The sequence below is a fragment of the Anomalospiza imberbis genome, chromosome 3 (assembly GCF_031753505.1).
Source record: "Anomalospiza imberbis isolate Cuckoo-Finch-1a 21T00152 chromosome 3, ASM3175350v1, whole genome shotgun sequence".
Taxonomy (NCBI): domain Eukaryota; kingdom Metazoa; phylum Chordata; class Aves; order Passeriformes; family Viduidae; genus Anomalospiza; species Anomalospiza imberbis.
The window spans coordinates 27,284,878-27,298,381 of NC_089683.1; the positions used below are offsets into that span (position 1 = coordinate 27,284,878).

At 35.8% G+C, this 13,504-nt stretch overlaps 1 protein-coding gene across 1 annotated transcript in view; it reads right to left on the bottom strand.

Annotated features, from left to right (window-relative positions):
* EYS (eyes shut homolog) overlaps nucleotides 1–13,504 on the bottom strand; it is an 809,794-nt gene that overhangs the window by 526,624 nt on the left and 269,666 nt on the right. The window contains exons 13-14 of the mRNA XM_068183727.1: nucleotides 12,846–12,959; nucleotides 10,493–10,615 (exon numbers count right to left, since the gene is read on the bottom strand). Of these exons, the coding sequence (XP_068039828.1) occupies nucleotides 10,493–10,615; nucleotides 12,846–12,959 (237 nt within the window). The remainder of the gene's footprint in view (nucleotides 1–10,492; nucleotides 10,616–12,845; nucleotides 12,960–13,504) is intronic.

Here is a 13,504-nt window from a genome sequence, read left to right on the forward strand (position 1 = left end):
AAAAATTCGAAGATATTTGAATGTACTATTGGTAATTTTTCGTGCCAGAGTATAAAAGGTAACTGCAAGTTACTTGATTCAAAGTTAAAGGGAAAAGTATTCCCTGACTATAAGGAAAGAAATGTGAAAAACTTGGCTGAGAGCAGTTAAAATCAGTGGAAAGGGAGAGGAAGGTTAATAACATAGTAACAAAGGAATTCAGAAGAACTGCAAAGAATGTAGAGATGTTCTAATTTGAAACCTGATAAAGAGTGAACATTTAACCTTAAAAAGGTAATTAAGAGAGCTGCTGCTTTCTATAAATACCCAAGGACACAATTTCTTTTTGTGGGAGAAAGACACTGGATATTAGGAGACCGACATGGCACTTCCTGGTTTCCAAAGCATGAAAAAAACCCAACTTACAAAAAAGCAGGTCGAGTTGCTAAGCATAAACTAAAAAGTACAACATAAATATGCAGGCATGAAATTGGACCAGCAAAAACATGTACATATTACAGGATGGTCAGGGTAACAAGAAATTGTGCTGTATGTACTTCATATCAAAGAAGGAGAAATGCAGTTTGCCATCCAGTGAAGATGGAGGGCTACTGATAATGGAAGTCATACAAAATTGTTCAATGCTTCTTCTGCCTCAATCATCAGTAAAAAGACCAGCTGTAAAGCAGTTCATTATCATAATTAGTACTTATGACTAAAGGACAAAACTTCAGTGCTGAATACAGAAGAAAAGCTGTAGAATTGTCAGATGAGTTAGTCAGATATGCTGGTCTGATGAACTATTCCCTTGTATTCAAAACTGAATAATTTTCTCTGTGAACATGTGAAAAATAAGAGCATATTATCAAATGAGTAAAATGTTATGGAAAGCCATATTCGTGTATTAGTTATCAGTGGTTTTGCTACCAGACTGGATGAATGAATTGCACAAGTTTTGAAAGAAATCTACTGCCCATTCAATTCCACTAAATTTTTTTCAACAACCTAGATGGTAGGCAGTACAGTAAGCTTACTGATGTCAACATAAAAAGGTACATTGAAGAACAGGATTAGAAGTCTTCATGTATTTCAACCAATTGAAGATAGAGTTTGATATAAAAAATGTAATCCGATCAGAAGAGAAGATATGATACAGGAAATCACAAGTAGGAACAAATGCCAGAATTTTGTTTTAAAACAAATAATTTGCTGGGATATATAAAAACCAAAAAGTCTAGTTAGAAGATTTACTGGAGTAAAACTGCTTTTGGAGTTCTTTGCATCATGCAGTGAGGTGCATTCAAGAAAATTGTGGATGAAATGAGAGTCCATATGAGCATGTTAGGAATGACAAACAGCTCAAAAGCATGACCTTTTAGGATGAACAAAATGAAACGGCCTGTAAAGCCTAAATAAGTAAAATTTGAATAGAAATGTGATGGCAATCATAAAATAAGAAAGTACTCCCACAAATTTCATCAGTTTGCTGGCTTCACAGAAGACAGGGTGAGAAGTAATGCATTTAAACTGCAGTGAAATATTAGACAATAAGGACATCCTTGTAATGGTTAGTATAACATCACACTGGGAAGATTCCCCCCAAGAAAATCAGGAATCGTTGGATTTCTTTAAGATGAAGATACAGAGGTGAGAAAGCAACATAGTATATTATACGTTTTTTGCTTGGATAAGAATGAAACAGGTTATAGTTAGTATTGTGTTCTAGTGTTGTGATTATATAATTTGCAGGGTATAAATTCTGTTTATTACACTGAAGGCGGTCCAAACACTTGCATTTGTGTAATGAGTTTGATTGTCTGGTAACTTGCTTTGCCTTATGGTAAAGGTCTTAAGTTACGTGGTGTGTGATAACTACACTCTGATTTTGGAACCTAGTGCTTCTATCCAAATATCTGTGGCTCTATTTCTCCATCAAAACACGTTTCTACATTAGTGGTATAAAAGAAAGGTGAGCCTAGGCTTGCAGCAGACAAGAGAAGCAGTATAAAAGTGTTAACACTAGCAGGAAGAGACAACCACATTCTTCCTGCGCACCATAAATGCACATGGTTGAAATTAGAGGGACAGATACTAAGGCCTACCCTTCCAAAGAAAGCAGTACAGCTTTTGGCACATTCAATCTGAGTTCACCCCTCAAATCTTTCTTATGAGAAAACAGATACCTCATTTCCACTCTCACTTCCTTTCCTACATCTCCTTTCCACAGGGGACCAAGCCTAGGGCACCAAGTGATATCTTGTGATAACTTTTGTTTAGCTAAACGGTACATTTTTCAATGTACTCCAGGTCACTTCTTGTCACTTGTAGTTTTCAGATACAAGCACAGAAAACCCATGCAGATTATAGCTACTGAACTGTAGCTGAGCTGTATGTGGGGAAACAACTAAAGCAATTTGAAAAGGACTGCTGAAGACCTCAGCATATGCGCACTATTGCAGTGCTGTGAGAAAAAAAATCTCAGACGTATTTAAATAAAACAAAAAGCAAACATTGATGTGTAAAATACCTCTGCATAAAACATTGATTAGAATGTTCCGTATTTAAAAATAAGTAGGAAGGATGCAAGGAAAGCTACACAATTTATTCAACAACTGAAGAAAGCATGCTGTTGGCAAAGGCTTAAAGAGCTCCATCTGTTTCATTTAGAAGAAACAAAACCAAAAAGTGACTTGATTACAGTGTGCAAGTATCTTTACAAAGAGAAAATACTTGAGTAGCAAGAGCTTTTTCATTTTGTGTAGAAAAGGTAATGAGATGCAATATATCAAAGTTGAAGACAAAAATTTAAATAAAATATTTAATATAAACTTCTAAACCTGATGGTGATTACTAGTAGAAAAAAATGCCAGTGAAATTCTGGCTTCTTTTCATGCATTCAAATCAGGATTGAATGGTTTTGGATTCATTGTGTGCTTTAATCAAAACTAGAGTAATTAGGTTCAGTACAAGGTGGTTAATGGCTTACATTAACTTCCTTCTGGTACACAGACCTAATATAGAGCATACAAACAGCAATCCATGGATTGTTAGAAGACTTGCAGAATAAATACACTCATCCTGTAGCCCTCTTTGTCTTTCCTGGGAAAACATCACAACAATTTAGTGAGACAGGTATATTTCTGTGATAGTAATAGCCCACCCTGAGGCACCCAGGCTCTGGAACATCACTGTCATCATGTGAAATGTGTATGTCCTGTAATTGGAGGTTTTGGAGGTTACTAGGATACCTAAGTGCAAGGTGTTGCTTTATTGTTACTAGAGCAAATAGCCAATGCTATTCCATTTCTTGCCTGGCTACCAATGTGCCAAGGGGAAAAAAAATCTTTTTTATGAAAGTTGTGTAAACAGCTTTAAAAAACATCTTTCTGCATTTATCACATTTCCCCTCCTGCCTCAAGGCTCCTCAGTAGTTTGCGGTCAACTCACTACCTAAGTGAAGAGAGTCAAGCTGTGATGCAGTCTTCCTACTATCACTACTATCACCACTGCAGCCCTGAGGCCCAGTGCACGTGGCACTGCCATTTCTAGCCACTGGTCAGGTATCAAGATAAGAGCAAGGGCCTCAGGACTTGTCTAGTGACCAGGCTGATGTTGGATTCATCGAATCATGTGATGTTTTGGTTTGGAAATGATCTTACAGATTATCTAGTGACAACCCTCTGTCATGGGCAGGGACACTTTCCATAAGACCAAGTGGCATAATGCCCCATCCAAACTGATCCTGAACACTGCTAAGGATGGGGCAGCCACAGAAAAAAAAAAAAAAAAAAAGAAAAAAAGAAAAACAAACAAACAAACAAAAAAAAAAAAAAAACATGACAAAGAAGAAAGCCAAAGAGTAAAGAACAAAAAGAAGTCAGCAAGTTACTAAAGATGGCACCAAATAAGACTCCTATTTACTGTGGTCATACTAAAACTGATAGTCATACCTTTTTATATTATGGCTCTATCAAAGAAAAGGATGTCAAAAAAACAATTGTTTCATTGTCTAAAACGGCAATGCAGTATATACTGGTAAATAGAATTTAGTATCAAAACCTCCAGTATTAGGCTAGTCGGTAATGCAGAGGCAGTGTTGAACAACAGACTTTTTCCAACATCAATGATTAGGTGGATTTTTTTCAGAAGAGGAACCCTATACTAGAAAAAAAAACTAAGCGCATTCTAAATATAATCATTCTTATCTAGGATGCCACTTCTGTTTCACAAATTAATTAACGAAATATCTGTAAGCGATGAAAAATGTGCATTAGGGAGGTTTCTTGGAGGTTGATTTTTTTTTTTTATGTCAGGGTTTATTCGCTCGTTGCTCAGGTCACTACAGAAAATTAAGTCCTAACAGGATTCTTGAGGCAGTTATAACAAAAATTTTGATTGAAATTGTGTCTTGATATCCATATGTTATTTTTCAGGTGCACTCAGATGTAAAAAGTAAAAGCAGTCCTCACTCTGCTGGCATATTACTGTTCATTGTTTCGTGTCATCAATGGCATTAACATAGAAAAAATATGGAGTTAAGGAAAAATTAGGTTGATTTTCCACAGTAATTCAGGAAGACTAAAAATTTCAGCCACATGTTCCAGTGTCTTCTCTGAGTGTTTTAATCACTGTATGAGCTTTTCTAGACATGATTGTTTTTCCTTTTTTTATTTGATAAGAGACTCCTAGCAACTGACATTTTTAAAATTGAAAATCAAGCCTATTAATATAAAATTATTGTTTTCCAATTTATCTAAAAGTAATTAAGTACATAGTCATGCCCAGAAATTATATAGATATTCTACATACATTATGCTATGCATGACAGTTGGAATCACTACTAAATAAACCTACCACTATACCTGAAATAATAGGGATAAACTGGAATACAAAAATAATCTCATAACTACTTCGGAAGAGCAAAGATAAATTCCATACAAGCTAATTAACGTTTTGATTGAAGAATTACCTTATCTTTTGTCAGGTGGTTCCAACAATTATTATTCACCCTCTAATTTAAACCAATCGTGCTTAGTATTTGCAGATGGAATATTATTGGCAAAATATGCCATTTGATTTCTCACATAAAAAAATTGAGCCACTTTGCTTATATTTTAAATTACTGGGAAAAACCAATTGATTTGCTTTTCTTTCATGCAATTCATTAAATTTTATGTATTATTTTATCAAAATTTTTATGTAATGTAATTTGCAGCATGATGAAACTTAAACAGATTTTTCTGCACTCTACTGAGTGCATTTTTTCCCAAATGCTCTAACCTGAATGCCCTCCAAGGAAAGCAGGTACACTTTCACATGACATGACAATAAATATTCTCTAATAACTCAGAAGTACATAGTGAATACATTTCCATGTATACATAAATGCTGTTTATTTTCTAGCACATTAAATTTGCACACCCCACTGTGGGAAGCCTGCCCTCAACAGCCTGCCATTTACAGTGTTTGTGGCAACCAGCAGCCCACCTGCATTGCTCCAGCTGAGCAGGGGAAAGGGAGTCAGCCCTTCACTCCTCCATGGCCTGCTATGAGTCAGAGCTCTGCTGGCCACGAGCTTGGGGAACCCTCTCTCTAGCCGTCAGCTTGCAGGTTTTGTTTTGGTTTGAAAAACCTTGGTGCTTTGACTAGAGCTCAGACAGAGGCATGTTGTTTAAATGAACTCGGTCATTAGGGGACATCACAGAAAAGACCTGGCTTCTGTGACCTGGCTTTCTGTGAGCACAGAAAAGAGCTGCTTCTGTGGTGGCCATAAGGGCTGATTGATGTGGAACAATTGTCTGATGTACGAGATGCAAGCTAAACTGAGTTTCTGTGGCTGACTCTAAGGATGAGTGAGCATCCATAGGTCACAGAATCAATTAGGTTGGAATAGATCTCCAAGATCATCAAGTCTAGCCTTCGACCAATCGCCATCATGTCAACTTAAACCATAGCACCTAAGGGCCATGCCCAGGAATTTCTTGGACAACTCCATTGTTCTTGAATCCACCACTTCCTTGTCAGCCCATTCCAATGCTTGACAACCCTTTCCAGTAAGAAATTCTTCCCAAGGTTCAACCTGAACCTCCCCAGGTACAGCTGTGTCCTCTTCTCTGTCACCAGCTGTCTGGGAGAACAGGCCAATCCTCACCCTGCTAGAACCTCCTTTTGGGTAGAGGTAGATCTCTCAGGCCAGTTTTTTCCTTTGAATTGTTTGGGAAAGTACTTTTCATGATTACCAAGAAAAACAGGACATAGTGACGCAATAATTTTGTACTGTGCAGGTGTCCTGATAGTAACTACAAGCAGCTATGTCAAGCAAAATGTGTCAAAAATAGACCACCTTTTCAAAATTTAGAATAACACAGGAAAAGAATACACAGGAAAGATTTTTGAAAGAGAAAAATATTATCTTATGGCTTGTGATGGCTTGAGCCAAGCTGCAAGACCTTGCTCATCTTCCTATAATTTTGGTTTTCAAATGTTCGGTGTTTCAGTGCCCACTTGCTTAGCCACTATATCTATTACAGAATTCCTAAAGCCCAATAGTATGAGACATGACAGAGGAAACTATGTAGACTTGATCTTCAGAAAGTATATTAAAAGGCTTGCATATTTATTTAGTCTCGTGTGTAAATTTAAGTCAATATGTGACTGATGGTAGATTCTGACTGTTGATTGATACTGTCTCTTTATAATGGTAAACATTAATGAGACATGGGCAAAACTTAGAGGAAGGATCATTTTGCACATAGAGGATTCATATGGACCTTGATATAAGTGAGGAAGTCAGATTAAGAATCTCATGTATATAAACTACAACTACAAAATTCAGTGCTATGTGATGAAGTAAAAATCACTTTAAAATCAAGTTTTTTTCTACCCAGTATTCACTGGAGTCACTTACTTGCACAGGGCTCATCCATATACATGAACAGCTTTGAAATACTTTCAACTAATAAATAAATAAATAAATAAATTCATCTATTCCAACATTTAAAAAAGGAAAAAGATTTACTATGGAATAATATAATCCCATCATTTATTAATATTAAATTCCCATGCTTTCTTATCCAAAACCACTGAATTACAGAGTTCTTTAGTTCCAATTACTTATATTACGAGAGAAAATCCCCTCAAATAATGAAAATGGTCAGTAATCGCACCTTATAGAACTGCCTCCTCCTTCTCTATCATTGATGAATTCAGCACCCTCCTATTGATGTTTTAATTCGAGGTGTCTTACTGCCTAATGGACTAAAGGTGTCCCACTGTTCAATAATAAAATTCCCTACTTCACCTATCTTCAAGTTTGGATGTGTTGAGCAAGATGTTTTCTATTTTTCGAGGCTGGCCAGTTTAACAGACTTGGACTGCCTTTACCTATCTCAACTTCCAGATGTTCTCAAAACCCCTCTAACTAGCAAAACCAAATAAAATACTGTAAAGGAAGAAGGTAGCAGTTTTGCTGTCTATTTGTCCATTAGCTCTTTACTATGGATAATTACTGTAATCCTAAGTATGCAGATTACCATGGAAGGGCACTTGAGAGAAAGCTTTTATTATAGAGAAAGTATTTTCCTTGTCTTTCTCAGGAGCTGGTTGTCTTCGACAGAGTAAAGGAAATTCTGTGCATCAAGTTCCAAAGGCTGCCAGAAATCTAGTGCTCACCCTTTCAGCAACAAACAATTCAGCTGGCAGTTGAAGCTGCAAGAGGGCTCCCTGTTTCTCAAGACCCTCTCAGATGTTTTGGGTATTCCTGTCATGCTGGCTTTCCTCAGCAGGAGAGAGTTGCTTCCACCATCCAGCCCTGCTCCCTGTTGTACATGTGAAACTGCCTCTTCCCAGCTCTGTTCTCAGGGAAGGACAAAGATCCACCACCTGTAGAGCACCACAGCCTGGTTCAAGGAGGATCCATCCAAGGCCATTCAAGGAGGACCTCCTGTCCAAGGAGGAAGCTGCCTTTCCATCACAGCTTTAGTGCACGAAACATATGACCACAATCAGAATTGATGTCACCTCACACAGATAGTAAACAGGAAAATAAGCAAACTGGCAGGCCTAAGATAATTTTGTACCTGGCCAGCTAAGATGCTAAATGTAAACTTTTTCTGAAATTGCTTTTAATATGATAGGAAAACAAAAGTGTGTTTAAAAGAAAATAAAAGGTAAAAATCAGTCTTATACATTTAGTGGACTTTTTCATATGTTACTTCCTTGATCAAGTCTCATCAGAAGACTACAAAGTGTGATTGACAGGATGTTAGAAGATCTGTTGATTAACTTTTTAACATGTGCTTTCACCAGAGCTAACTGTTATCAGCTAACTGCTCTGTTTATGGTGCTTTTCTGCATTAATTATGCAATTACTACATTGCTTAAATATGAAGTGGATGAAAATTTCATATATACACACACTATGTTTCGTTTAGCCCTCAAATAGCTTTTGAGTGTATCACTGTTACTATAGCAATATTTTTGCATACCATTTATATAAATCTTAAAACTCAGAAGAAGGTGGAACACTCTTTTGCCATTGTTTGCCTTTTGTAGAAGATAGAAGCCCAAATATCCAATGTTTTCCATGACAGACTCTTTGTAGAGAGGCTGAAGCAGTTTTTTTTTTTGGAAGGCTTGGTGAGAGCAGACCTAATGAGATCCACAATGACTGTGAATTAATTGTACAAAAGGCATGAGCACAGACAAAAATATTCAGCGTAATCAGGAGGATCCTCATCCCTACTCCTAATTCCAGTCAGTAGGCTGGCTTACTTTTTTCTTGTGGTAGATGTCCTGTCTCATAAAAAAGCCAATACGAAGTGAGATCAAAAGCACATTCTTGATGGAAAGTATCTCACACAGGAAATGTAAGAGAAAATTGGGCTTTTTTCATATTAGTCTACTATGCAGTCATGTGAACTTTTATGACTTCAATATAGGCCTCAAGGTATCCATTAAAATCTACTTATAACTCATTTGTAACTTTTTTATTGTTGACAGATCCTGAATCCTTCTTATCTTGGAATGTACAATGATGTTACTGGCAAACTCTTTGCATCAGTATGATGCATATATATCCAGAATATAGGACAAAGAGTTCCTACTAAGGAGCACATACTCTGTCCCAGGCTTCCTTAGTGACACACACATGTTAATTTGTAGTTCTGGTTCTATAAGTGGACTCCATCACATCCCAAAATAGTGTTGCTGTATTTTACCCAGTTCAAACTGACTGTTATCCATTTTGATTCTAGCAGTACAAGATAAAGTTTTAAAAGCTTCTTATTTTAAAATTTTTGAATTATGCTTCTTCTATCTATAGTAACAAATACTTTGCAATCAGCTCTGTTATTTTCAAAATTGATGCAAAATAGACATACTATGCAAACTCATGACAGCAAAGCCAGTTACCAAAGTAAAAAGGAGAATAAGATCTTACAGGAAATATATCATATCTCAGGTTTGTAATGCTGAATAATATAAGAATACATTTCCATGAAAACTCAGATGTCATTGGCAATTGCAACTACTATTATTTTCACAGATTCTAAATGTCTGTATATTGTCTTAGATTCCTTATATCCTGTCTTCCTACTTTTAACCATTGACAAAATATGATTGAAGAATTTCAAAAGTGAACGTCACTGGTGTTACTACTGACCTGAAATGCTCTATTTACAACTAACTTAATTTTTCCTCCTCATCCTTCACTGTTCTACTTGCTTCTTTAACTTTTCATTTCCCGTAATAGATCTCTTCCATTTTTTTTTCCTTTCCTCTCCACTGGTCCCCACACATTTTGAGCTCTCTGGACAAACCTGTTTGGCTTTTTATTACAAGATCCACTAATTGTGTATGATTTCTTAGACTGCCACTGCTTGTTTTTCTATTACTGCTTATGACTAATGCTGCTCCATTTGTGTCTCTAAAATCATCAGCTGAAAGTCAATGTTCAGTGCCTGACAAAGTTATTTTGATGGCATATTTTGGAGGCAGTTTTATTGATCTCCCCATGATCCTGTTAGCTGGTTCTGGCAGAAAATAGAGCCTTGAAGACTCTCCACGATGCAAGAGCTATTTTCTTAAACCTGTTAGACATGCAAATAATTGGGCAACTTACAAGAATTTATCATAAGGATCTGATGGCACCTTTGTTAAAGAGAACAAAGTGTAATCTTTCTAAAATTGTGTTGTTACAATCTCAATCAAGTATGGCTGTGATAAAATCTGAGAAAAATAGCACCAGCTACCTGCTCACCTATGTTTCTTAAGCAGGGTGTTTTTGAACAATTTTTTTCATCTATGCAAAATACAGTTTTGCTTTCCATACACAGACTACTTTCATTTTTATCATATTAGGAGGGAAATTAAAACAGATTATCAATCGCATAGAACCCTGAGTTGATTTTATTTTTATTAATGCTAGAACACTGAACAAAGTGCAGTTAATTTCAGAAAATAAAATTAGTAGTTTAGCTATTTAACTTCTTTTCCAAGTTAAAAGAAATCTTACCAGTGAATCCTGGAGGACAAGCACAGCTGTAGTCTGCCACCAGGTCTAAACAAGTTGAATTGCTTTTACAGAAGCCATAAGTGCACTCATCAAAGTTGATTTCACAGTTCAGGCCTTCAAATCCTTCGAAGTAAAACCAAAGAGCAATGCATTATTCAGCTATATCTGTGCTTTATTTTTCTAAAGCAATGTCTTTAGGTCCCTTGTTTTCAATTTACTCTTGAAAAAATGATCTAAAAACCTTATGGAAAGATCATTCTAAATTTTTTTTCTCCTTTTTAATTATAGGAAAATGCTTTTTTTCTGTCAAATATACTTTTAAAGGAATCAATAAATGAAAGCATAAATTTAGGGTTCAGTACGTTCATTAAGGCTTAAGAACCTATGAATTGTGTATCTGCTGCCATTTTGACAACATTACAGATAAAGTGAAGCTGGGTTCTGGACATCTGCTGTCAAAATAAAAATCAACTCTTAAAATCTCTCTTAAAATCAGTTCTCAAATTGTTGCTTTTCTACTTTTTTCTTTATTTGTTTTAAAGAACCCCAAAATCATCAAGGTTGAAAGAGGCTTTCCAGATCATCTGGAAAGTCCAACAGACAAGCCAGCATCACCACAACCACCCCTGAACCATCTCCCCAAGTGACCCATCTAGACACCTCTCTAACTCTTCCAGAGATGGTATTTTCCAGTGTCTAACCACTCTATCAGTGATTTTTTCTTATCTATTAATATCTGATCTGAACCTCCCCTTACACAATTTAGGGCCATTTCCTCTCATCCTTTCACTAGAGACATTGCAGGAGAGACAGGCCCCCATCTCAATAAAACCTTCTTCCAGGTAGTTGTAGAGAGCAGTGAGGTTCCCCCGAGCCTCCTCTTCTCCAGACTAAACAGCCCCAGTTTCTTGTGTTGTAATGTCTTTTAGCAAACTCAGAGGTCCAATAATGTTTTTTTGTAGTTTAAATTGCTAGAAAATCTCCTTTCCAATATCTGATATTTCATGCACTCGTAAAGGTATTCTAATTCATGGTCATGCTACAAAATGAGTGTCATTAGTGCTGTCACAGGCCATGGCTGCAGGAAGACCGTGACTAATAGTAAGCTATCGGTACCCTCAGTGCAAGCTATATTCCTATAATTTCTCAAACTGACCATGGAACCAATTTCCACTGATCCTTAAGTCATAAACTTGAGAATTACCCTCAATTCATTAATAATGTATTAAATAACAATTCTTATTTGCATTTAAAGTTTAATCAGACCCATGTCTCACAGGTAACATGTAAGCCACAAAATTAGCAATGTGGATGCCAAGATTTATTTTTGTATAAACTGGTCAGGCAGGCTTAAGCAGCAAAATGATCTTTTCCAAAGTTGATTTCCAGCTACCTTCCAATATCTGTTTTGACTTCTAATTTGAGCTAACTAATGACAGAGACTGTACTTATGAGAATTATTTGTGGCAATTTCATCTCTTGTGATGAGTTTCTGAAGTCATCATCACTGGAATGCCTGCATTAATACATACACACCTGAAATATTGTCAGCTATGAAATCAGCTAGCATGAGTCCATATTGAGAAAACAGTAGAATTTGAAGAATAAAATTTAAAAAATTAAAACATAGAATAGAACAGGTTATAAATTACAACCATTTCTTTAACTAAAAATCCATTAAAAAATATTCGTAAGGAACCCATTTGTGAAAGCATTTCAGAAAAAAAAAAACTGTAATTTTAAGTGCTTTAAAACATTTCAGCTTTTCTTTGACTAATTTTTTACTGAAATCGCTATTTTTTCATACAGTACTGATAACAAAGAGCAGTGTGCATTTTTTAATTAATAGATCACAGGTGCTGAAAATCATATTATTTTTGGCTGTGAAAGTTCTAATAGATTTTTTTTAGTGATGGCCTATTAAAGTCATTATGACCATTGTAGCTTGCTATGATCAGTGAGAAATATGCATATTATTAATGAAGATAAAAATAATTTTTGTAAGCTTATTGATGATATTTTCCATGGAATTCATGTACTGCTCATTTGTGTTTTCTCCACTGCTTCAGACTTTGCTAAAATCATTATGTTCTGTCTGAAAAAAGGTAGCATTTAGGAGTATATCTGTCTCCATTCTTAATTTGTCTCCAATCTTAACGATCATGGCTGTTTTGGTAGACATGTTGACTTGATGGACAAAGATGCCAACAAGACTTTGGAAAGGAATGAACGACTTTCATAGAAAGGAAGTTTTAATGACAGCTTGAAGCCTGTCAAGAAGATGTTTTGCAAACTGCAAGCAGTTCTGAAAATTGTCAAAGATAATAAAAATAAATTATTTTGAACAACTTACCTTCAGGGCAAAAGCAATCATAGCTGTTGACATCATTCTGACAAACAGCACCATTCAAGCAGGGAGCTGAATCACATTCATTCATTTCTGTTTCACAGTACTGGCCTGAAAAACCTGCAAATGAAGTACGATAAGACTTGATTTTCTTTGTCATTATGTATGCTATTAGCATTAAACATGTATTTCAAATGGTGTTCTTTAACGAAAACCCAGAGATCTTATGATCCATATTCCCCTGGAAAAGAAAACTTTAAGTCAGAGTTTTTGTATTTTGTTTACAAATGGTTAAATTTTATTCATTTCTTATTCAATATTACAAATACATCTTTATTGATGGAATAAAGCAATAAATGAAGCAGGAAATGCTTCCAGAATGCAAGAAGACATTCATAGCTGTAAGAAAACGAGGTTGAGATTTTCAAGTGTTTTTCTTGTATTAGAGTAATTTTAGTATTTTTATGATATAATCCCAGCATGTTTTGGGTTGGACTGACCTTAAAGATTAACTAGTCCCAAGCCCTCTGCCAGGGGCATTTTCCACTAAAACAGGTTGCTCAATAACTTTTTTAAATTTTGCCACATCAATATGAGAAATAGTGCATCAATTATATTCTATCCACTGTGTTGTCCTTATTGCTGTGGAGAGTAACAAATACAGA